Here is a 27211-nt window from a genome sequence, read left to right as displayed (position 1 = left end):
CTGTGGGCTGATGCATCACTTTGTGGTCACTCACACACACACACACACACACACACTTCCACTGAACAGGAAGTGAAACCTGTTCTTCATGACTGGGCTGTAGGCTGGATGGCTGAGTGCCCAAACATGAAAGCACCAACTGTAAAAGTGTGCCATACCCCAGGAAGGACTTCAGCAGCATCGAGGTGAGATGACTGATAGCCCACTGCAGTCATAGAGATGGACGCCATGCCTGACTCATGGTGAACAAGGACCGACTGACGACCTGGAACAGACGAGAAGCAGGTTTTAGGGTCACTCTAAATGACTAAATAGAGTCACTCTAATGATCTAAAATAGAGTTATGAGTAATAACCATCAATTTATCACAAATAATCATGGACTTTTTGGCAATATGCTTTGTGGTTTTAACAATAGATATTTCATCAATTTACTTAATTACTTTAATGAAATATTATCATTATATTATAATAATACAACCTAAGTTGCAATGTTTTGCATAAATAAATAGAAGTAGCAGCATTTTGTGATTGATACACTTTTTAATCTCCCAATGTATCATTTGTAGAGACAGACCCACTCTAGGTCGCAAGCGCACCATGCATCTTAGCCTGTTTACTGGCATCCTCAAACAGTTGGAGGTCCATGGGCATGGAGGCTTCGATGCTGGCCAGGGACACTTTGGACGACTCCCAGACGATGGCCAGAGAGCTGAAGTTATCAAACTTCCTGCCCTGGTGATCAAAGGCGGCCAAGTCCAGCACAGGATTGCGGTAATTAGACACAGGCACCTGTGAAATAAAAAAACAACAAAAAAGTTGAAAGTTTAAAAGACTCCAAACAAAAACAAAAGGTTTTTTTTTAATCAGTATGTGGATTTAGTGATAGTGCGGGTGGGATGATATTAGCCCAGTAGCCTTTGGAATCATTCTGCCATCACCCTGGGGAGAAGTGAGTTGCTGAATCAGTTTTTATAGATTACTGGACTGCGGTATCCCTGAGTGCAACAACACTGCTGCAAGCCCAGCTCCTTCAGAAGAGGAGGGGAATCAGAAGGGTAGGCACAGGACTATAATACAGAATGTACAAGAGCCAGAGGGGGTTGTTGCCAAGGGCATTTAATGCTCATTTGGTGCTCACCCCTAACGCTTAGAGGTGCAGAATGTTGATTATCAAGTCATTCAAGATTTCTAAGCATTACGCAAGTCTGATGGCATGGTTAAAAAGGCTTGTTGTGTTAAAGGGTTTACAGTTCATGCACTTGTTTACAGTTTTCTGGCAAGTGACAATGGCAAACAAGCGCTTTCAAAGATCTCAAATATCCCAATAGCAACAAAAACATTCAGCTTTGAGGGCGGTCATGTCCACCAATAAAGGCTACTTAGCCCCCTAACCAATTTGAGTGTAAATGTAATTGCCATTACATGCCAATATAATGCTGATGAGCTGTAAGTGTGGGCAGGGCCACCAGCAGCCCTCAGGAGCAGACTGTGGGCCAAAGTCACAACACACAGCTCCCCTTTCAACAGGAAGAGGCCTGAGGCGTAGCCTGGCACCACACAATTGCACAGCTTACAAGCACACACCACATTCTGCAGTGCATTTTGCTGGGGACGTCATCTGAGCTTTTTTACCCCCCCCCCCCCCCCCCCGAGATCTCCTGACATCATTTCGATGGCTACCATTAGGAACGTATCCAGTGAACAGTGTAATGTAGGCTAGTGGTAATTCATGGAGCAAATCAAATATCATAATATCATGATGTTATCAGCACCCTTATCAGCCAATTTCCTCCTCAGTTTCTGAGTTGAGTACACAGCATTGATGAGATATGGACGCCACGCCTGCTGGCATTCTCACCACTTGTTTGTTCTGCTGCAGTAGGGGGCAGGACAGGTCCAGTCGGGGGTTGGTGTAGACGGGCACGAGCGTGAGGCGGGAGGGCGGCGCACAGATGAACTTCACCACGGCCGGCTCCACCGCAGGGAAAGGGTTGGTCAGGCTGGGCTGATTCCCCACAGTCACCTCCAACACCTGGACGGGAATGGACGAGCAGTTAACGGGGAGAGGACTCAATAGGCAGATGTGTTTGCTTAAAGTGATTTACATATCAGTAGAGGAGACTGTTTAATCTAGGGACTTAAGCTTCTGGGAAAGCTCAAAAGCATGACCTAGAAAAAGAGAGAGACAGCAAGAGAGGTAAAACAAAATAGACAGGAAGAATGAAAGGTGGAGTGAGTGAGAGAGTGAGTGAGTGAGCGAGTGAGAGAGAGAGAGAAAGAAAGGAGAAAGAAAGGAGAGAATGCAAAAAACAGAGAAGAGAGGAAGAGCGAGCCAGACAGATAAAAGGAAGAAAGTTAAGGATAAGGGAGATGGAAGAAGGTAAGGCAGCCCTGCAGCATCTCACCTGTTCTCCGAGGGCGCGGCAGGTGGCGCGGACCCAGTGCTGGGCGTAGCTTCGGGATGCCGGGGCACACAGGCTGAGGCTGGCACTGGACGGGTCCTCGGCCTTCAGGTTCCGGAAGAAGCTGGAGGGCTCCAGCACCCAGGGCCTAGGGCCACCCTCAAACAGCATGTCCTTGGAGGAGCCCAAGGTCACCAGGGACATAGAGACCGGGTCCACGGCCTGCAAAGCACCAGACACGTCCACAAAGAAACATCAGTTTTAAACACAGTAGTGAATGAATTAACAACACCGAGATGGACATGGGCCAACGCTTGTCTGCCACACAAGATGTAGATGCAACTGTATTCAGTCACAGACATGTTGTAAAAAATAGAGGAGTGAATGTACTGATAACACCCCAGTACACCCCAAACTCCACTGTCAGATTAAAAATGCATGTTGTTTTGTAGTCACAAGCCAACAGCAACAGTAGCAAACAGCAAAAGTAAACAAATGATATAAACAAGAGGTGAATGTTATTGACAATAGCCAGGCAGGTAGCCACTTATTCTGGACTGAAAATGATCCACTTTTGTTTCATCAATCATATGATATTACATAAAGTCAATAGCAGCAGCTTCTGGGGACATACATGCGTAGGCCAGACTCTTATCTAGACACTCCTGTCTCTTCTCTCAGAAGGGGAGTAATACACGAGCATCATCAAGGTTAACCCAGTGTCTGGATTTCCACATCTCTTCCACAAACTTTAATGAACTGCCGAACCACGCGAATGAAAAATGCATGACAAACAAAAGCATTCATTAAAACACTCCAGTTAGTCCTTCAAAGCTTGTTTACCATAACTTAGGCATTCAAAGCAGTGGAGTTCAGCTATTCCTTTATATAGCACAGCAGGGTGGTAGGAAGTCAATCACAGGTACCAGAGGAGTTCAAAACACTCCAAAACCAAGGGGAGGAAACCACATCATTAAACAGCATCAAAAGCCCACAGTGGCCTGAAGGAGACCAATGTGGGAGCCCAGGTCTAAATTAGCTATTATTCTTCCCCAGTTGATGAAAGGTGACTGATCAATGCATTTTCCGTCTGGTTGGCAGGAGAGGGGGGCAGGCTGTCCAAAGTAATCCAATGCTGCCTAATTAGCAAAATGAGTCGACTTCTGGAGAGGCCACGGATTAGAAGTGTGCGGCACAAATGACATTAGCGAGGACAAGGAGGGAAAGCAACGAAATATGGAGGTAGGCAGCGCACGCCACTGGAATAGACAATGAGGAGAGGAGGGCCCATATGGGGGAGCCATCTCCTCAAACTGCACTTAGTTACTTTATATGAGGCTACATTACAATACTTTATATAAGGCTTTACATCACTTTATATTAGGCTCAGCCCATTATCCCTAAACACTGCATGACAATAAATTCAACCATAATAATTAATATTAGGCGTTTGGTAAGAGATAATGTACAGATCGCCAGTCATTATCGGGAAAATAAGTCCCGACAGGGCGAACCGCACCCTGACGCACAGCAGCATCCCCTGAAGGGACTTGAATGAAGTTCCATTGCAAGAAGTGACCGCACTACTTGCGCAGTGATATCGCCACTGTTGCCATTGACAGCGGTCATTATGTTTTCAACGGTAATTACATAAACATAACTGACCGGTAGAACTTTGGGAAATCTCATTCAAGTCAATGGAGCGTTCTACAAGCGAGCTGAATAAAAGAGGTGAATAAATGACTTTATATTAGGCTACTGTACACCAGGTATAAGGTAGGGTTAGATACCGGAAGTCGGAGATCGCATCGGTCAATGATCATAGCAGCAGAAGCTGTTATTGTTCGCTACAGTTCAGCAACAGACTGTTGGACATTAAAGTAATAGTCTATGATGCTGGCAAAATGGTGTTGATATTTGAGATGAGCACACAATGAAATAACATCCTTCCCATCCATGCTGCTGAAGTAATGTGTCGATAGGCCTGTGCACGGCAGCTGAATGAACTAGAGGTGGTCGATGGAGAAAGGTGCTGAATTTGATATAAAGTCTATTGGATTAGGATCCCAGGCAGCACCTCTCAGAAGTTGATCTGGAAAGAGTGGCACTTCTAGCCTGGTAAACCAGACCCTGGAATCTTTCAGATTAAGGGTCTGGCCACGAGTAATGAAAATGGCTCAATTCGAGGGGCGGCACCAAGCATGCATTTGAAACTCTCACTGCACGCAGTTGGATAACGCTACGACCAATCACAACAATTCACCAGTGTCAGTCATCAGTGTAGCTCGCCTTTGTCCCGCCTACACCGATTTGATTGGTCCCTCTCGCTCGAGAGATAGAAGAAATTTGGATCATTGCTCGTGGCCAGAGTATCTTGCGGGCACAATTCAAATTGTGCTCTCGCGAGAACTCTGGATTTCCAGGGTATGGCACTTCAGGAGCAGACTCACTCTGAGAGGAGGGTAAGCAGCAATGGTGATCTTGGCGCTTAAGTGGACGTTGCCATGGGTGTAGCTAACCACAACGCTGGTGTAGCCGGGAGCCAACGCCTGGGCACGGACCCCGCTGCAGTGGTCTTTACCAGGGGTCAGCCTCTCTGTGAAATACACATGTGAGAGAGAACACACACACACACACACACACACACACACACACACACACACAATCATCAGAAGCTCATCTCAGGGAAAGCATGCATAGCGAGTCAAAGATGTGTTTGTGCACACTCGCATGTTTGTGTATGCGCGTCTCTGTCTATGGACATCTCTGCGGTAATTAGCGTCCTCACCCTCCAGCATCTGGAAGACGCCCTGGGTCTCTGTCTGCACCTGCAGCTGGAAGTGGGAGCAGTCGCTGAGCATGGCGCGCTCCTCTCCCTCCCCCACGTCCAGCAGGCCAAAGATCCGCAGCGGCAGGTCCAGCACCACACCCACCCGAGCTTCCACTGCACACGGGCTAAACTCCATCCCCACTGGCTCAACCACGTACACCTGCACGGTAGGAGGGAGAGGGAGAGAGAGTGAGAGAGAGAGTGAGAGAGAGTGAGAGAGAGAAAGAAAATGAGAAAGTGTGAAAGAAAGAAAAACAAATAGACACACTTCAGGTGGACAGAGCTGCAGAACTAAAATCTCGTTCTTAGTTTCATAGCACCCACCTGGGTGATGCACAGCAGCCATTATGCTCCAGAACACTAACCACACATCAACTTGAGGTGTAGAGTGAGGGAATGAGGGAATGAGTGAATGAGCCAATTACACTAGGGGGGATTAGAGGACCAGCTTAAATGAGCCAGGCTGGGAATTTAGCCAGGACACCAGAGAACCCCACTTGGAGTCAGGAACTCGAAGGTTTAATGTCTCATGCGAAGGACAGTATCTCCTCCCAGTCACTGTACAGGGACATTCCAAATACCACCCACAACTTCACAAAAAGTAGAGACATTTCATTGTTTGAGTCCACCCACATTTAAGCCAAAATGCCCCCACTGTTGCCCAGAAAAGAATTTGTTAAAAATGTCTGGCTTGCAGAGATTAGGGAGTGAGCGAGGGAGCTAGCAAGTGAGAGAAAGAGAGATAGAGAGAGAAAGAAAGAGAGACTGGGAGAGAAGTCATTCAGCTTCATTTAGTAGAATAATTTAGCAGCTTTCATCCTAAGCAACAAACAGTTTCATTGCAAAGCAACACATTTTCATCAGTAAGGGTATAGAACCAAGTTGGATGACATCCCCACCCCACATTCTGGAGTCTCACCCTCATGTCTCCAAAGTGCAGCGAGTTTCGCACGTCACGGGCGTAGATCACACTCATGCCTATGTCACTTATGGTGGTCATCACCCCTTTCACCGTCACCGTGGCAACAGCAGAGTTTGAGGACGTCCAAGTGAAGTTTCCACTCCCTCCTGTAGCCTGTAATTATAATCACCAGCGTGATTAGAAAACCCAACATAATGTGGAACACAATGAACCCATGAAATGAGGTGAGGCAACACTTAGCAATTCAGTCCATAATAGAGTTTGCACACAGAGAAATATCCATTCAAGAGCGCAAAACAATTCCAGAGTTATGGGGAAAACGTATCTGTATCAAACTGTCCTGAGGGCCGCCAAACATGGCGTGTACATTCAAATCAAGCTGGAGAGGCTGCCGAGAGAAATCTTAGTACCTTAATGGTGTACTGGTATGCCCCCTCTTTGGGTTGCCATGGAAATGTCAGAATGCTGGGGGTGAGGACTATGGGGTCGTAGATCTCCACATCCTGCTCATTGCGCACTGGGTTAGGGAGTATGTGGATAACCCCCTTCTGAAACAAAAACAGAAATGCAAATAACATGGGTCAGAGCAGAGCATTAAAAAAACTAGATGTACCGCATAGCGGTACAAAATATGACCGCCGCTCAGTCCTGTACATCCGTTCCGCGAAAATAAATCACACTTCAATTTGTCTCCATATTTTACTCCATCCCCCACTCTTGAAACTTTTGTGTATGCTTGTATGGCATGCCTGAGTGTGTGTGTGCGGCTGCACAGAAAGTAGCCTACTGGTGCTGAAAAGGTGAATAGATTGTAGAATAGCCAAAGAAGATGTAGCATTGTTATAAAACCTTTAAAATCTCTAAACAATCACAAGTAGGGCAGTTCATCACAGTTCATCCATTGCAACTGGATTGATGAAAGGTCACTTACACCTGTAGGTTACATTGTATTTGGGAAAAGCAAAAGGTATCAGCATAATGTTATTTATTTATTTATTTATTTTTTATGTATTTATAAACAAAAACATCTCTGTCAGTTCCATGCCGTTTTCAACAGCTATCAAAAACAAAGGTCATTTTTGGATGGATGGATTTTTTGTGAATGTTTCTTCTTCTACATAAGATTTTAGTCATCTTTAGTTCATGTAATACTTTATTGTCAATGCACAAATTAAGTAACAGTAGTCTGAAACGTTATTGTTAATGCACAAATTAAGTAACAGTAGTCTGAAACGAAATGCTGTTTTACATCTAACCAGTGGTGCAAATAACTGACATGTCCAAATGGGCCTTGATGAAATGCGTCGCTAGACTGTTCATACACATTTTAACGGGCCAAAGTTGAAGAGCTTTTGTCCGTTATTGTTCGTGCAAATATAGGCTGATTCATGTTCCCTTGCATTGTGTAACTGAGGTCCATGGCTAGTCTGGCTTTCATCAGACCAAGCTCAATCTTTTAAGAAATCAAAAAATAAATAGCGGGCAGATCAGGCTGGGTTCACCCAGCCTAGTCTATAGGCACCCGATATTGTTTAATTTTCCGAGTGAGATATACACGCTCTGGCTATTCTAAATGCAAAAATGCATCAGGGAGTTATGACAAAACGGTAACTAACAAACTAGATCCTAATAGAAAGCTGTTAGCTTCCCTAAGCTACAGGTAGGATTATAAGGTAGGCCTATTTACAACATAAATTGTCAATAGGCTATGCTGGCGACACAAATAAAATCTCCTTTGGAAACCAATGGCTTACGCCTTACAGTATCAAGCGGACTTAAACTGCCATATCGTGGCGAAAAGTTGTAATAACATTCACGCAGCTCCATGAGTCAAGGAAAGCGCGAATGAAGTAGCCACTTCTAAATGGGACCCACTACACAGTAGCTAAGGTGTGTTGCTAAAGCAGCCATAATGAAATGAAGGTGTCATTGTTTGGATACTTCACACACACGTGCTTTTTAATTTCACAGACTACAACTACCAAGCTGGAATCAAAGCACATCGATTGCCCTCTCACACCCTGCACGCACTTAAAACAAAATAAACAGGCGTCTCAGTCTCACGCATGTATAGGCAATATGTATCAGACCGGTGTAACGTTGGTAAATCTTCCATTGCACAGAATGATTTTGTAGCACGTGCAATAAATGACAGTCGAAAGATACAAACAGTGCTGCTATCAATTTGCTTGGTATAACCGCATTTATAGTTTTCTACAAATGCAATCAATCAAATGGGCCTCCATCACTCAACCAACGCTAACGGTAACATTACCTAGGTCCTTATTGATATTACAAGATTAACGTACCTGCAGTAAAAACCAAGCATGTCCGATAAACATCCTCAGATTTATTTCGGCTTCAAGAAGAAATGGGAATTACACTTCATGTGAACATCGTCCTATCCTTATTAGATGTTCGCTGCGGTAAATTAGTCCTTGTAGGAAGCGTCCATTGTTTTTCCAACCCACTTTTAACTTCCAACAAAATTACTAGGCCCTACGGTTCTCGAGATATTCACAGAAAACTGTCTCCGGCCACCTACAGGCCAGTTGGTGTATAGTAACATAAATTAATTTATTGTGTGGCCCCCCATGAACGGAATTCCACAAAACTTGGCGTGCATACAGAGGGTGTCATAATGATCCTACACTTTCAATTTCGTGCAGTTTTGACTATGTTAGGTCACAGATACCTTCAATTACAACACCTCATTTTTACTTTTTTGTGTTTAACTAGGTGGCGCTATACATGAAATGAGTGGTTATGGAATGGGTTGACATGGCCCCTTGAGATCAACATACAAAAAAAAATGGTCCTCCTTTCGGGGGGTCCAGTCCAGCAGGGGGGCTACAGATCAAAACGAAAAACGATGGTTCCATGCTATCCATGTGGGGTTACATGCCCACCAAGTTTCGTGTACCCCGGTCTTTCAGTGTCCCGGGAATCATTGACGGAAATTTGGGCATGCGAAAAAAAAATAAATAAATAAATAAAAAAAAATAAAAAAATAAAACTAAACCTATATGACCGCCGCTTCGCTGCGCGGTGGTCATAATAAGTTGCAAAGCACTTAGAGTGTGCAGTCTTCTCAGGTCAAATGCCTGTATCTCACAAGATTAGTGAAAAAAAATCATCAAGGTGCCCCACGGAGGCATCTGAAGCCTAGCATCGGCCACTGAAGTAAATAAGGGTACTTCCTCGCTTTCTCCAGTTCTACATATATAACTGGAGAAACCGATCAGGCTTCACCTCACTGTATGCTCACTGTGTGCAGAGTGTGTTTCACTAATTCACGGATTGGGATAAATGCAGAGACCAAATTTTCCTCATGGGATCAAAAGAGTATATATACTAATATTTCTACCAAAATAGATGCCCGATAAGTGCCCAAAAAGCGTTGCAATATGGCCGCCGAGTGGAGGGACTTGCCTAAAAGAACTTTGACTGTAGTGAACAAGCATGAAATCCAGCCATTACACCCAGGACTCACCGGATCAACCACAGATTTCAGGACGCCATCAATGACCGCCTGGCCATTTCTCACAGCCTTCACCCGATGGTGCGATCCATTCAGAGAAGATTCCAGCACCTCAAAGTAAGGCTCGGGGAAAACCGTGTCTATCCGGACATTCTGTAAACAGGAGACAAACAAATGGCCTAAAGTCACACAACCAAACAGCTTTACATTAAACTAGAAATGGAACGAACAAAAGCCAGGCAGGCAAAATCATTTCATTACCAACAGAATGCCTAGCAAACAGTAGAGCAGTAAACACTAAAAAAAATAATGTTCAAACATCATGGGAAGACACTAAAATCTAGTTGAATTGATACCTACCAAGACAAAAGAAATCAAGAATACCAAGAGCAATACCAAGAAAAGAGTTCCAAATTCGATGGGGTTTTAAATGTTTAGATGATTATTAGTTTATTAACAAAACTTGGTCTGGTTCACATTAACTTTTAATGCCTCATTGATGTTTTGGAAGAGACAAATAATTTAAAAAAATGTAAAAATCATTACAGATTTTGCAACGCTTCCACTCCCAACCCGTGCAATTAATAGCCTAATGTAGACTTACATCAGACAAATAAACTTTATTGCTGGATTTATCAAAAACTTCAATGAAGATCTCATAGACTCTTCCCGTCTCAAGGACCCAAACATCGCCTGGGCTGATTTTGAAGCCTGGAAAACAAACAAAGAAAAGAATTCAAATGATGTGATGAAACAACCGTTCATTTCTCAAAAGACGTACCAAATAAATGGTTATTACAAACAATGTCAGGTTTCTGTATTAAAAATGCATATTGCAAAATACTGGATTGCACTGCACAACAAGGCAGTCACATGGCTGATGCAACCAGCTCTAAGCAGCATGAAAGCACTGAACAGGGAAGCTGACAGACCCAAGTATCCTGGCTCCACGACGTACAGGGTGCTGTTGGGAAGTCGAGAAACCCCCTGCATACCAAGGCCTGCACAGCCACGGTTAAGGGAAAGAGGAGTCACATAGCATTAGGGGGATAGAGGGAGACACTCGCTGGGAGTCTAAGCCTTCAGTTCCCCCAACAATTCAAGCCCATTTCTGGAGGAACTGGTAAGTGTGTGTGTGTATGTGTGTGTGTACACATGCACACCTATCTGAATGTGTGTGTATATGCATGTGTGTGTGTGTGTGTGTGTGTGTGTGTGTGTGTGTGTGTGTGTGTGTGTGTGTGTGTGTGTGTGTGTGTGTGTGTGTGTGTGTGTGTGAGAGAAAGAAAAGTGTTTGTCGCGATCGATTTCGTCAGATTAGGACCTGCGAGCTCACATTTCCTTCCAAGTTTACACAGGCCCGCATGCAGATAACCGCTTAGCAGCAGTAGAGAGGAAAACAACCTCGCCTGTAATTCCCCTTATCCCGTCTAAATCCTCCCCCACAATGCATCACCCCCCCCCCCCCCATTCTCCCCTCCGTGTCTGCACTTACAGCAAAACATCTCCCCACATGTGGTCTCTTATCTCATCATGCAAACCTGCCAGCTCACAATGCGCATGTTTATCAGCCTGTGCATATGCTTATCATAGATACACCCACAACTTCAACATTGCTGGCATGTTGCCCTTACTAACTGACACACACACACACACACACTCCAGCAAAGGTGTACATCACTTATCACCGTGTTCTTATTCTGTTACAGGATGCATGCAAGGTCGCAAACATCACTCAACCTGACACTGTGATGTTCACATTTCATGATGAAAGCATGGTACGATTATCCTGGCTGACACCAGACCGATTCTCAAATCTCAATTGAGATTGAGAATGGGTCTGGGAATGGTTCGTTCTCTTCTTATATCCAAGGGGCGTAACCAGTGGTGAAATTAAACTTAAATGTGTACTTTTTTGAATTGGTACTAAAGATTTTTGGAAGTACAGCAAACACATCTTTCATGTAAACAAAGGTTTCAAATGCAGTTTCCTCAATTCCGAAGATGATGCAAGTCTGTCATTTAATGCTGACGCCATCAGCTCAACCATTATTTATGTTCAACAGTGCTCCTAACAGGGTTCCGACTCTACATCAAGTGTAAAATTCCATGACTTTTCCCTGACAAATACCCTGAATTTCCATGACCTATAATGAGATAAAATTTCAGAGCAGCGATGTAGTGTGACTATTTTAGAGTGGAATATGAATAAATGGGCACTGAATAAACAAAGTTAGGCTAACCATCAGCACAAGCAGTAAAGCTAATAACCGGATATACACCAATTCTGCATGGAAATATATTTATATTAATGTGTTTTGGCAAGTATATTCTAAACTGCCATCACAAAATTCCCTGATATTCCATGACTGCCCCAAATATGATAAAATACCTTTATCAAAATTCCATGATATTCCAGAAATTCCATGACCCGTGGGAACCCGGTCCTAAAAGTACTTCCCTATCAGTCATGGTATACAGCCCAACCCCATAGCGTAAACATGATACATTTCACAGATTCAACCTAAGACTGGTGTCTGTGTGAAGGATACTCTTGTGATCGAGCACAATGTTTGTGTACCCCAGCTGACCAGCGTGGACGGTGGATGTGCTCTGGTCCAGAGTGGCAACAGGGAGATCTTGGTTACCGCCGGCCCAGAGAACACTGTTCCTCAGGCTGAGCTCGTACTGGTCACAGGGCATGGACAGTTCTACAAACAGAGACGTGTTTGAGGAAAGAAAAGAAAAGAGAGGGAGTCAACCAAAGCAAGATGGTGAGCATAATCTGTTGATATCTAAAAAAAACATGTTCGTCACGCTGGATGCCTGCTAAATTTGTTTGTTTGTTTAATTTAAGGCCACATTACTAAGGCTATTTAGTGGCCAGAGCGTTGTGTGTTATAGAAGCTTAAATATGTTTTTTAAAATCTATGCTAGTAAGAAATTCTAAAACCTTCAAAAGGTGGGACCTTACTAAAAACATCAGCTATAGAATTTTGGTGATAAAAATGTTGTCTGCCTGCTAAATACCATAATCCTAAAGACACCATAACGAAAAGCCCACCTGTGAGTTTCCCCTGTCGGATCTTCTGGACTTTGTATCTTATGGACGTGCCGGCGAGGAGGTAGATGACGGACGCAGGGTTCAAAAGGATGTTCTCCAGGATCAGAAGTCTCACCTCTGCTGGATCTACATCCTACACAGGAAAGATGGACAGGCCAGAGAACTTTTCAAGATATGAAGATATAGTTTTATGCAGTTTTTGTATGTTTAGATGTACTGTATGAGCTTAGATTACATTGCTTAAAAGCAAACAGACTAAAGTTTAGGAACCACCTTATTCCTAACAGATGATGATAATAAGAATGTACCATGTTAGATTAAAATATCAAACTGCCTTTCAGAACTGAATGGCTAAATACAAACAAAATGACATAACATGAATAAATCATAACAAATAATATGTTCCTTGGAAACCTTGGAAATATCTTGTATTTGACAAACTTTTAGACACACACACACACACAAGTCAATGATATCCAGCTTCAAGCATTTAAAAAAGGCAACCGTATTATTTCATGCTTGGTCTATTGGATTAAGTCGGTTTCATATTGCTGATGTCATGCCAGTCAGATCACATCTCCTCCTGTGGAGACGGCTCCCTCCTCCATCTCCCCCATCAGACACCGGTACCGCCATCAGAATCAGCATCAGTAGCACTGGAGTTGACTGAGGAGCCGACGCCGTCGCCCTTACGCAAGCTACACATGCTATTTATAGCCCTCCCTACGCCTCAAGGGACCGCGCGCACGGAGCCACAGGCTGCCATTGTGCAGGAAATAAATTCAGCTGAGCTCAATTACTCTGACTTCAAATGAAATAGAGGGAGGAATGTGGGGTGGGGATGGGAGAAGTGGGGTGGGGTGGGGTAGAGAGGGCCTAGGAAATGCAAAAACGTGTAATAACATGATGTCACCACACAATCGTTTCTCTAACGAATTCCTAGAAATATTTCTCGTTGGAGAGATAAATGATGCTGAGGTCAGAGGGAGCATGCCACTGAAGTCAAAATCGTACAACTACAACTGACCTTGTAGAGAGGTTCTTGTATCTTGGCTTTCAGCTTTGCGTGTCCAGTTTTAATGCCAGACACCAAGATCATATCTCCCTGTCTGCCAACCCGTTCCATCTCGGAGATGTAGCTCAGAGGAGTATATGTTGATTCAGAAAATTTGAGAACTCTGAAGACAAATGAAAATGGTTATATACATCACCACACAAACAGAGCCAATTACAACCAACCCACCCCAAGGTAGAGAATACTGTGATTGAAAGGCTTATGGCTATGAAAAGATTGGATTGTTCAAATCAAACACAAACAATGGCAGCATAACAGCACTGAGAAAAACAGGAACTGTGTTGACCTTCAGAAAGAGTCAAGTTAATTAGTTCATTGCCTTATGGCTCATACTGTACATAAATATTTAAGACAAAGATACAAAATCTTCTCATGTCTGTCTATATGTCTGTCTCCACAGTTCTCCACCATTATCCTCTTGCCTTAATGGCACTGATTTATGGATATTTTGTCATTTCAGATGCCATCAATCAATCATACCGCAATGAGGAGTGGATATCAGAAAAGGCGGCCGTCGCCGCATCTTTCACAATGGTCCAGTCAAACACCAGGCCGGCCAGAGTACTGAAAGTGTTGCCTGCAGACACATGAGTCAGACATAGTGGTTCAGTGGCAGACATGAAGAAACCTACTACAAGCGTTAAACATTAGTCAGTGAAAATAAGTCCTATTCAAGCACCGTAGTTGATCTTGTTGGTACAATAGCTTATTAGTTCCCATTGTTGACACAGCTGAAAGGTGTTGGTACAGCATGAAGAGGTGGTGAAAAGCGTGTTTAAGCAAGCCACACCCAGTAGTAAATGTAAACATAAAATATGACTGTCAACTTAGACAAAGATCAAACGAAGAATTTGCGTAACGTTAAACGACACAAGCCAAACAAATGTCAGACTAACCGGAGTCTCAACAGCCACTATGATGTATGGGGCGCAATGCCACTATAGTCTGCAATGTCACTATAGTCTGCTATTGGGGTAGAACAATACAATTGAATCAAGATATTTTCACAATAAAAGCAGTATTTTTGGGACCATCTGATTAAGCTGTCCAAGTTCTAAGCTTTGAGTGCAAGGTATACAAACTCTTCAAGTTGAACTTGGAGAGCAATCATGAGAGAAGTCAGTCATCACAGGATTAAGTCAATGCTCCGCTGTACAGACAGGTTCAAAAGAAGAGAAAAAAGCGGACAAAGAATACACACTGAACAGGGTTTAGTACCAGAGGTGGGACCAAGTCACTGTTTGGCAAGTCACAAGTAAGTCCCAAGTCTTAGCAGTCAAGTCCAAGTCAAGTCCCAAGTAAATACAGAGAAGGGCAAGTCGAGTCCAAGTCCAAGTCACATCAAAGCCAAGTCGAGTCCAAGTCCAAGTCCCAATCTTTTTCAAGTCCTGAACAAGTCATCAGGTACTCTTCACTTAATAATGCCATTATTAGACTATCGATCATAATTTTAGCACTTCCATCTAATCCACAGTATTTTTTTTATAAATACAGATTAAAATATGTTCAATGTTTCTGTCTTGTAATCTTTTACGACATATGCATGTGCATACCTGTGTAATATACACATGTGCATACCTGAGTAATCTCTACAAAATGGATAGCTACATGACACTCAGCACAGCTGCAAATATATATAATGTTTTTCCAAATTGCGGAGCCCACTGTAAGGATGAGTAATAATTTGACTGATGGTATTTCACTGCGCTAGGCCACAGATTTGCCTGCAAACAATTTATTAGGCTGTCTGCCAGTGGTGACTCATAAGGGAAGCCAAGGTCAATACTTTTATATTATTTAAAAGATAATAATGACAGTAATTTTGTTTTAAAGTATTAATTTCTTAAGAAATACTAGACATTTGATGCTGTTTATCTAATTTGTAAATGGTGCACGGTCACTTTAAGCCCATTGTGTGCCACTGTCCACACGTTCTCATAATGATCTTTTTTTACCAGCTCCGTTCAAATATAGCCTATGGCTAGTCCACAAACTTGTTTGTGCCACATGTATAGCACAATTTTAACAATGATAAGCATGATATTAAGTTGGCACAAACAGCTTTCATTCCTTTGGAAAGAGAAGCATGTATGACATGATGCTTGCTTGACATTTTCTGTTTGCAATTAAAAGTGAATTATGAGCCTGGTAGCCAGTAGCCACCTAGCTACAGTAGCTGAGTGGAATGCGTTTCAATCGGCATATCATGTGCTTCATGTAAATAAATTATTGAATACTTCAAGACTCACCAGTTCCATTACACAAGGCAAAGACAACTCTTCATAATATTCTTGTCCACTTTCCAAATCACAGTGAGTGCAGCTATGTCATAGTGACCTGGATCTCATAGTTTATAACAGTAAAGTAGGCTAATGAGAAAAGGATAAATTCACAATCTCCTCTAATCTCGTATTTTTTTGCCTCCACGATTTCTTTTTATATGTTTCTTATATTTAAAAGAAGATATCAATCATCATCAACAATGACAAGCCAGCTGGAACCTACTCGTTTTCTCTCCCTCTCGTGCGTGCTTAGATGTGTTCTCAATTAAATGCAGTAGCTTAGCATAAGTTTAAGTTGGATCTTAATGGAGAGGACTCGAAAAGTATCATCTTTATGTAACATGCTGTTGGTGCTTTTTGACAAACGTTCTCTAACAAGAGTGCAAATCAGTTTGCAGTAAAGCTACTAGTGATTGGCTAAATGTTGGTCCTTCCTCTGTCTCTTGGTGCCCTACACACAGTGCGTAACGTGTGTGGGGGTAGTGGCAGTAGGCTACTGAACTGTGCTCTGGCCGCTTGTCTCCGCTATTTTTTTTTTTTTTTTAGTCGCGGGAAAGCGTCTCTGGGTTGACTGGTACACGATCAGGAAATTTAGTTTTTGATTCGAGACATGTCAAGTCATCACAAGTCAGAGGCAAAGTCCGAGTCAAGTCTTGAGTGAATAGTATTCAAGTCCAAGTCGAATCGCAAGTCATGCCGAATTTTATCAAGTCAAGTCTGAAGTCATTAAAATCATGACTCGAGTCTGACTCGAGTCCAAGTCATGTGACTCGAGTCCACATGTCTGTTTAGTACAAGGTGACTTCCAAGACCAAAACACAGACCTAGAAAAGATTTACCTGTTTGACCAGCCCTGGGGAAGATGAGGCAAAAAACCTTCCCTAGGGGTACTACATTTGTCTCTAAGGTCAACTAAGGTCTTTAGTCACATAAAATCTGACAAATTAAAATATACGGTCCTGTTTTAACTCAGTTTCGACACAGACTCACAATGGCGGAGTCGGGTATAAAACCCAGGCCAACCGATTGTGAGAATGGCCATCGCACCAACAAATCATGGCGGTGCGTGTGAGGTGCGTGTGGTTCCAGTATCAGTATAGTGTTAGATCAAAAAGGAACAGCACAGACACCGGTAAGGGGAACCTACCCTCGGAGTCAATAGCATGGATCTTCAGCGCCAAGGGCGAGTCTTCCAGGTGCAGTTCTCGTGTGGTGGACACAATCTGAATCTCGTTGATGACGTCCACTATAGCATCGCAGCGCAGGACCTGACCAGTCACTAAGAGAAGAAAACATGCAGCCATAAAACAAGCAGTCATAAAATGTGTACAAAACCAATATCATACCATTACAACAGTTCACCATTAACAGTATGTCTGTAGATAGGTCTGGCATTACTTTGCATCATTGATTATACAGTACAGACATTAAACTATTACTAATGGAATTGTATTACATACTGATAGGCATTTGCAAGCATTTTCTGTATTTATTTTACTTATGGATCCATGGACAATCAACAAAGACATCTTTTTCTCCATTGCACACTCTTTCTAAGAAAGCCATTGATTTATGGGATAGATGTGAGTATTGGGATGGCCACTCTGTTTAACTCAGATATTCAGTTTAGAACTGAAGGTCAGCCTCTATACAACAACTAAAAAACATACAAGCATGAGTCATGACATGCAACAAAGGGATATGAATTCTGCGCTACATACACACACACACACACACACACACACACACACACACAGACACACACACACACACACTCACAGATGTCCTCAGCTAAAATAATACTGGTCAGTCTGGCGGGCTGGGTAGAGCGTGCCTGCAGAACGGCCTTCTGGGAACAATGTCGTTCATCAGCATCTAGTGCGTCAATGCTGGCAACCTCAGGCCTGTTTGACGACCTGCAAGACAGGAAACAAGTCAAAGTATATAACCTTGGTGTAACACTTTAAAATAGGTTGCGACACTATCTGAAATTCTCCACGGTATTAGTGAGATTCTAAGTATAAACACTTGCCCTGACATGTACAATGTTGCATCATGGGTCATCCCATGTCAAATCAGACAGTTTTGTTCCACTCCAAAGTTTTTGTACATTTTTTCACCCTTAACTATTCATCAATTTTACACTCTCAAAAATGGAGGCCATATTCAGGCATTAATATCTCAAAAAGCTTCATTTCAAGCCTGCCCAAACTTTCCAGGACGGAAGAGAAACATGTCCACAGTATGACTGGACCATTAAAGGTTTGTACTGCATCCCCATTAGTTTTATATGAGGCCCTAGATTTGGAACAAAATGCAAAACGTGATACTGGCGTCTTGTAAACTATGTTTTGTATCCACATGGCATCAATCAGCATTTTGTCTGCAAATACAATACATACATGGGCCTATCTTTGCTGTAAATAAATGTACACATTCTTCGGACTGTCATTTTTTTATGTTTGCAGGTGTTTTACCACAGTCACTTTTGATTTTGTCTATAGAATCATCCCCTCTCGTCTCTGATTGGGCAGGTAATCTGCCAACCGATGGAAACGTTACTGAATGTTAGTATGGCGTTCCAGACTAGTACCTCCCTGAAAGGAGATCTAGGTGGGTGTGACCAGGCTATAACATTTGCCCTTTGTACACTAAATGTCCATACTGTACACTAAATGTCCATACGTGTACACTAAATGTCCATACACTTAGTTACTACCGCATAGATTTTCATATTCCTACTCACTAGTCTACCCCATATCCCATTTCAATCATCTGAAAATGACAGAAAAAAAAACACAAACTTCCCATGTTTAATACTTAAATGGTATATGTGGAGAGCTCAAATATTGGCACATTAATAAAATATTTAAACAAAGCAACAACCATCTAATTTGATACGGAAAGACCCATCACTAGATACAATCAGAACAAAACAAATTTCAGAAACATAATCAATGGTTTTCTTGTCCACACTTTGCCATCAATGTTTCTCTATAATGACTTTTCAAGACATGGATAGCATAGCTGCCAACTCTCACGCATTGGCCGTGAGACACACGCATTTGATTAGTTTCACACACTCACACGCCACACCCACGATTTCTCACGCTGAAGTGTCAACCCAGTCGGTCAGATGCCTGAAAAACTAGATGTACCGCATAGCGGTACAAAATATGACCGCCGCTCAGTCCTGTACATCCATTCCGCGAAAATAAATCACACTTCAATTTGTCTCCATCTTTTACTCCATCCCCCACTCTTGAAACTTTTGTGTATGCTTGTTTGGCATGCCTGAGTGTGTGTGTGCGGCTGCACAGAAAGTAGCCTACTTGTGCTGAAAAGGTGAATAGATTGTAGAATAGCCAAAGAAGATGTAGCATTGTTATAAAACCTTTAAAATCTCTAAACAATCACAAGTAGGGCAGGTCATCACAGTTCATCCATTGCAACTGGATTGATGAAAGGTCACTTACACCTGTAGGCTACATTGTATTTGGGAAAAGCAAAAGGTATCAGCATAATGTTATTTATTTATTTATTTATTTATTTTTTATGTATTTATAAACAAAAACATCTCTGTCAGTTCCATGCCGTTTTCAACAGCTATCAAAAACAAAGGTCATTTTTGGATGGATGGATTTTTTGTGAATATTTCTTCTTCTACATAAGATTTGAGTCATCTTTAGTTCATGTAATACTTTATTGTCAATGCACAAATTAAGTAACAGTAGTCTGAAACGTTATTGTTAATGCACAAATTAAGTAACAGTAGTCTGAAACGAAATGCTGTTTTACATCTAACCAGTGGTGCAAATAACTGACATGTCCAAATGGGCCTTGATGAAATGCGTCGCTAGACTGTTCATACACATTTTAACGGGCCAAAGTTGAAGAGCTTTTGTCCGTTATTGTTCGTGCAAATATAGGCTGATTCATGTTCCCTTGCATTGTGTAACTAAGGTCCATGGCTAGTCTGGCTTTCATCAGACCAAGCTCAATCTTTTAAGAAATCAAAAAATAAATAGCGGGCAGATCAGGCTGGGTTCACCCAGCCTAGTCCATAGGCACCCGATATTGTTTAATTTTCAGATTGAGATATACACGCTCTGGCTATTCTAAATGCAAAAATGCATTAGGGAGTTATGACAAAACTGTAACTAACAAACTAGATCCTAATAGAAAGCTGTTAGCTTCCCTAAGCTACAGGTAGGATTATAAGGTAGGCCTATTTACAACATAAATTGTCAATAGGCTATGCTGGCGACACAAATAAAATCTCCTTTGGAAACCAATGGCTTACGACTTACAGTATCAAGCGGACTTAAACTGCCATATCGTGGCGAAAAGTTGTAATAACATTCACGCAGTTCCATGAGTCAAGGAAAGCGCGAATGAAGTAGCCACTTCTAAATGGGACCCACTACACAGTAGCTTAAGGTGTGTTGCTAAAGCAGCCATAATGAAATGAAGGTGTCATTGTTTGGATACTTCACACACACGTGCTTTTTAATTTCACAGACTACAACTACCAAGCTGGAATCAAAGCACATCGATTCCCCTCTCACACCCTGCACGCACTTAAAACAAAATAAACAGGCGTCTCAGTCTCACGCATGTATAGGCAAAACTGTATCAGACCGGTGTAACGTTGGTAAATCTTCCATTGCACAGAATGATTTTGTAGCACGTGCAATAAATGACAGTCGAAAGATACAAACAGTGCTGCTATCAATTTGCTTGGTATAACCGCATTTATAGTTTTCTACAAATGCAATCAATCAAATGGGCCTCCATCACTCAACCAACGCTAACGGTAACATTACCTAGGTCCTTATTGATATTACAAGATTAACGTACCTGCAGTAAAAACCAAGCATGTCCGATAAACATCCTCACTTCATCCTCACTTACACTTCATGTGAACATCGTCCTGTCCTTATTAGATGTTCGCTGCGGTAAATTACAGTCCTTGTAGGAAGTGTCATTATTTTTTCAACCCACTTTTAACTTCAAATTATGTATCGGCCGTTCTAATACCGATAGTATGTGGGTGCCCAAAATGCACACAGTGCACACCCATTACTCTCGGTTTAATATCTCACTAACCCTTCACACAACACGTGGCAAACCTAATATCACAATAAACAGCAAACCTTACCGAATACGAGGATATAAAGTATGCCTTTGTTTTGGAAATTGCAACACATTTCTACATAGCCTCATTGGGGCGAAATTATAATGTATTCTAATCTAAACTATTTGTCAGTAGGCCTACATACATTTTTGTAAATTGCTCAGCCATAGATTATCCCACTATCATGGTTCTTATATTGTCAGGTTCCAGCCAATCCCACTTACACAGATAAATGAATATATTTATATTGGCATGCTTTCTAGTGACATTAATGCAAAAATATGAAGAAAATCAAATAAGGAGACACAAATATTGATATAAAGCCTGACATAAGCCATATGCAAACATTCACATCATGCAGATATGGGTCCATCCTGAAAAAGGAATAGCCTGTAGGCTATAGGCTATGGCCATTACAATGACCAATATATTATCTTAAATGAACTAGCTGAATAACACAGGTGACCACTTCTGCATAATTTCATGGAGTGCTGAAATGTACACACATTTTTTAACATTTCTGAACTGTGAAATGTACCATATGTTTTTGTGGTTGTGAACTTATTGCAATATCACCATAACTATTCCACCTGTGTGTGCATGGTTATAATTCTGAAGTGCAAAATAGCTTAGGCTGTAGCACAAATATTTCCATAAAAATAAGCAAGTCTGACCTCTGAATTTATTTTGAAAGTGCACCTGATTGATGCATTTAAAAGTTAAAATATACAAACATCTCTTAAATTCTTACAAAACACCCACCCACTTTTTAAAATTGTTAGTTTGGACACCCCCACTTTTGCCGTGTGAAATACCAGTGCTGTTTTCAGCATCTGTTTAGTGCTTCATTGTCATTTTCATTGGATTCTCCCATTTGCGCGTAAATCGCTCATAAACTTTTTTTTTTTTTGTTACACGCATTCTCCCATTCCTCTTCTGTCACACACACAGTGACAAGCGCCAAATCCCCCGCAGTGTTGAAGAGATCAGTCATCCCCCTCACTTTTGATAAGGTAAAAAGCCTTATAGGTATGCCAAATAAATAATAACCTATAGGTTTACGCTAGGCTATGTAAAACTCCCCATTAACAGCATCACGTCACTAACCACAGCGACTGCACAATCCTGTATTCACTCTGTTGGATATCTGAAGCCAGTTTGTCTACTTAGATAGTGTAAATCCTGAAATTATGGCCGGGGTCTTAAGACAAAGTACAGGCCTTTAGGGGCAGGATTGTATTCGAGACAGCCCTTTATTTCTTATGCGAGTTTTATTTTGAGACATGCGTTTCTTGGAGCGGCATACTGGTAGGCCTTCAAAAGCATGACATTTTCGGTTTAGTTTGATATTTAATTTACTTTTGGACTGTTTGATTATATTGTTAAATGTTGGGACTGATGGGCACTGAAATCTGGGGAGGTATTTGATGATCACTATTACGTATGTAGTTGAAAGAGTGTTGGGATTTCAAACAAACCTTTCATGCGTTCATTGAAGGTCCGCGGTGCTATAATGGAAACCTTATTGCGTAGCCAAGTAGCCTATATATTGAGTTATTTTTAAATTATGCATGATTTCCTCTTTATTAATTTCGTAGGCTGGCTTCATTTTGTTATATAGAAGTATCTAAATAACCTGTTAAATGTACCAGAATTCAGGAAATTGCATCTAGTCCAAAAAAAAAATTTCTGGGGGAGGACCCCCACACCCCCTGCTAAAATGTCCCACCCACTTTCAGAATGCCTCCGACGCCCATGGTCCTACTAGTAGGCTAGATCCCTTAGATACCAATGTTAATTTAACTCTGGGACCCTGGTCCCAGGGATGGATTACTGTACGGGCCTTCCGGGCCCAGACCCAGGGGCCCAAGGTGTCAGGGGGCCCTGAAGCCCAAGCCTTTGCATGGAATCATTGCCTCAATATCAACACATCAGGATGTAGGCTATGAATTTGATTGAATTTAGTATTGGTCATCCCCAAAATGCACCAGAATACAGGAAATCACATCAAACAAATTTTTAAAATTCTGGGGGAGGACCCCCAACCCCCCCTTCCACATATGCGACAATTAGTGGGGAGCCCTTAATACATGTGGGCCCAGGGGCCCGAAAGTTCATAATCCGTCAATGCCTGGTCCCTACACCTGAGAACCACTGATGTATGTTTTTTTTACTGTACGGTATAATGCTGAATGAGCCAAACAAAAATTTCCGCAGCAAAATTTGGGTTCGCCCCACCAAATCTCACTCCAAGGTTTTTTGAAAAGTTGGCAGCCCTGCATGGATAGTTAAAAATAGTTTAATTATTCATTAATAGTAGAAAATAAGGGTGAAGTTCTTCTGAAAAAGAAAAATGCCTGCAGTTTGCGGGCCAGATGTAGACCCAGTTATGTGGGCACACTATCTTCTACTGCACACAGGATGCAGCCTTAACCACACCTACGTGTGATGGCACCTTTGGTTTTAAAGTAGACATACAGAAGATGCAGTGCTGTTAGCACAAAGTAACTAACTATGTAACTAACAATGTTTATAAAAGGACAGCATGGATCTGTAAACACTGGAATATGCCCCTTGTGGGATATCAGTTGAGCACTCGCGCTCAACAGGAAATCAAAGCAGGCGTGGTGAAAGACTGCGGTTGCCAAAGGGCAAATTTCACTCGCCTGATTTGAATAATCTGATTTTGACAGCGGGGAAAAAAGAATGCCATTGAGGAAAGACCAGGTGGACTTCGAGTTATTTTTGGCAGTAGGCTAGCCTACATGCAACGTCTGGCGTGGAGACCACGTTGGGTCACATTCAGTGTCCTACAGTACACGACCCAGTCACCCGACACATGTGTGAGGCATGTAGATAGGCAATGACTTCCCCATCTAGACAGATAGCCTTACAGAGTAGACATAAGCACTTACCATCGGTAACATCCTTCAGTCGCTTCCAGTGTATAGTTGATTCTGGTGCTTCTAGCAAGTGGAAGTAAAACTTTGGGGATATTTAGCTTGGATGAGGCACTTGTTCCTTGGAAAAAAATGCTAGCCGATAATAAGAGGAGCACTACTAAGATTGTTTGAACGAGTGGATTCGCCATCTCTTATCGCGTCCAAGTTCACCGGCGAGAAGGAAAAGATTAAATGAATTACAGGTTGATTTTCAGATTAAACCGTGAGTCTGTCTTCCTTTTAAATGTTCTTCAAGCGCGATAGACCGACATTCCTTCCAAAACAGTAGAAAACAATATTCACATTTGACCACGTTTTTCAATAGCCGACTCTACAAAGTTTCATTGTCTGGACGGCTTGCTGCTGCTGCGAGACAGCATGACAGCAACTGTTACCTTTGACTCGTTATTACACTGTTCTGTTACATTAAGAGTCTCCATGAATGAACCTGAGGGTGTCCGCCTAAATTTACAGGTCCAAATGTCATGGAAGTAAAAGACGGTTCTACAGAGTTTTTAAAATAATATGTACAGTAGAGTTATTGTAGAAATACCCGCCATAGCATAGTATTGAAGCGGCTTATTGCATGCTGGGAATCGCATGTCGTCACACAAAGAGGAGGGCTTCCTGAGTCGTCTTATCAAAATCTTTTAAAGGCACAGTGGTTTTTGTTTCTTAAAGTAAACAAATGGCTCATAGATATTTCCCTACGTCACGACCGCGACTGTGATGGTGATAGTGGCAGCTGTGGATACCTGTTTCAATTAGATAAAATACTGCATGATAATGTCTGTTGAAGGTAGGCCTATGGGTTAGTCCGTTTTCTTTTGGTGTTGCTGTTGTTGACAGAATGCTTCTTGATTTATAATAAGCCGTTATGTAACTAAATGCTAGATAAAAGCCTATAGCATGTTTCTCAGTTTTACTTGGCATTTTACATTTATTAAATATAACTCTTAGCCCTATGGGTTAGTCCAGGGGTCTCAAACTCAAATGAGCTGGGGGCCAATTCTGCCAACGTCATCTGATTGGAGGGCCGGCTATTTCTGAAAATGCAATGTTCTTTTTTTCAAATACCACACAAAACTGCAAACAGAAAGTGCAAGTGTTTTTATCTAGTTTTAGACACCTATGCTAGCAACCTTAGCTTATAAATAAAAAAAATGATAAAATAAATATTAATACAAATTATAAAATAAATGAAAAACATAAAAACAGGTATGTTTGTGTGTTTCACACCAAATAAAAATATTTCCTCATAACTTTTTTAAACCTGGCAAACTAGGCATCAGGGTTCAGAAAGCAACGCCATTGGATTTTTATATCAAAATTTCAAAAGGCCATGGCTTGAAAGTGGTCAGAGATGAAGTCCTACTGTAAATGTAAAAATCTTTGAGTAAAACAAAAGTTTATGAAGGGGGTAAATTTACCCATGTAATTTGTCACTGGATGGCAAGCACCTCAAATTATGCACCTTTCAGTAAATACTGGATGAACATATTTAAGCAGGTTTACTTTCCTTTTTTCATATTACCCACATAACAAATTAACAGGAAAACACCTAAGATGTATACCAACACCTAATATGTTGTGGTTTAGTAATAGATTACAACAATATAGGCCTACAATAAAGTATTCTGGTCAAACAGTTCCTATCGCGGGTAATCTGCAGTACCCAGAAGTTCGCATCATATTGCGGGTGGCTTTGTAGTTCTTCAGAGCCCTATTTCTACTAGCCCTGCTGTCTGTACCACATCCATTACGGACACTATCATCACGATTACCACTGCAACCTCCAAGCTATGTTGGGCAGAGGGTCGAAACAAGCATGGTATGCTTAGTGGACACCGTTGTATACACGCACCTCCATTCACAGACGCACCGTGACTATCACTGTCATAGACGATCGATCATAATCTCCAAAAGGATATTCTCCTTCAGAATTAGAATAGGTGAATAACATAGCTTACCTAAGACTTAATCGCACGTGATTTGGTGTAGGCCTATTTCTGCTTAATTTCTGCTTCAATTTCTGCAACAATATGGCCTGCATCGCTTCCGCGTCATTACATATGCACGTCTTTGTGTTTCTCGCGTGTAATACAAGTATTTCCTGAAAACTTTGCGCAGCGATTTTGGGTTTGAATCAAGCTATGGATGTCTTGCACATAGTGGAGCAGAGTAGGCCTACAAATGAGATTTGTCACCGTACCTGGATCTATCGTCTATTTTAATCAGTATCGTTGTTTGTCGCAATTAATAGCCTCAAGGGCCGGATTACATTATTATTTTGTCATACGAAAAATGTACAAAAGACAGACACTCAGATAATGCCTTGTTGGTCTATACCATTTCCAAATCTTTTTTTTTTTTTTTCAAAATAAAACCTCAGACAACAGCAACCCATTTTGCCATTAGGCAGGTTTACATGGACACATTTATTCTCACTTTTATTAGAATCGGAATAACGGCTCAATCGGAATAGTTTACAGTAATTGGAATGACAATCCATGTAAACCCACCTACTGTCAGGCAACACACTGTATCCATAGCTCTAATGCAAAACCCTGTTTGGTCAAAATGTTAACAACATTGTAAGAGAATAACTGCAGAAGAGGTAGCCTAGGCCGAAATTAATTATCCAAGAGGTAGATTAATCAAAGTATGCAAAACAGGCTACAACACAAGAAATCCACAGATACAGATAAATAGATTGATACATAGATAGATAGATATATGATGTTTGATGATTTTTGATGAAATAGATTATGTTTTACGATAAAAATAAATAAATATATATAGCCTATATGATGCACCCCCAATATGACAGATCTGGACTGCAGACAGGCCATTTTAGCACCTGCACTCTTCTTGGAGTCATACTGTTAACATGTGCAGAATTAATTTTGGCATCATTTTCCTGAAATATTCAAGGTCTTCCCTGAAAAAGACATTGTCTGGATGTGTTGCTCAAAACCTGTGTACATCATTCAGAGTTGATTGTGCCTTGCCAGATGTGCAAGATGCCCATGGCATTGGCACTAATGCATCTCCATACCATGCTGGATATTGAA

At 41.7% G+C, this 27211-nt stretch overlaps 1 protein-coding gene across 1 annotated transcript in view; it reads right to left on the bottom strand.

The window, feature by feature from the left end:
• Positions 1-24732, bottom strand: part of nup210 (nucleoporin 210) — a 46459-nt gene extending 21727 nt beyond the window's left edge. Inside the window, exons 1-18 of the mRNA XM_042098122.1 lie at positions 24111-24732; positions 17838-17974; positions 17206-17337; positions 14257-14353; positions 13729-13879; positions 12702-12834; positions 12190-12348; positions 10570-10638; positions 10242-10348; positions 9650-9790; positions 6567-6704; positions 6154-6309; positions 5193-5394; positions 4855-5000; positions 2408-2626; positions 1861-2034; positions 599-791; positions 159-265 (exon numbers count right to left, since the gene is read on the bottom strand). Of these exons, the coding sequence (XP_041954056.1) occupies positions 159-265; positions 599-791; positions 1861-2034; positions 2408-2626; positions 4855-5000; positions 5193-5394; positions 6154-6309; positions 6567-6704; positions 9650-9790; positions 10242-10348; positions 10570-10638; positions 12190-12348; positions 12702-12834; positions 13729-13879; positions 14257-14353; positions 17206-17337; positions 17838-17974; positions 24111-24286 (2637 nt within the window). The 5' untranslated portion in view covers positions 24287-24732. The remainder of the gene's footprint in view (positions 1-158; positions 266-598; positions 792-1860; positions 2035-2407; positions 2627-4854; positions 5001-5192; positions 5395-6153; positions 6310-6566; positions 6705-9649; positions 9791-10241; positions 10349-10569; positions 10639-12189; positions 12349-12701; positions 12835-13728; positions 13880-14256; positions 14354-17205; positions 17338-17837; positions 17975-24110) is intronic.
• Positions 24733-27211: the final 2479 nt, after the last annotated feature.

The sequence above is a fragment of the Alosa sapidissima genome, chromosome 7 (genome assembly GCF_018492685.1).
Source record: "Alosa sapidissima isolate fAloSap1 chromosome 7, fAloSap1.pri, whole genome shotgun sequence".
Lineage (NCBI taxonomy): Eukaryota > Metazoa > Chordata > Actinopteri > Clupeiformes > Clupeidae > Alosa > Alosa sapidissima.
The sequence above is the reverse complement of the archived record's forward strand: the minus strand, read 5'-3'. Positions and strand labels throughout refer to the sequence as shown.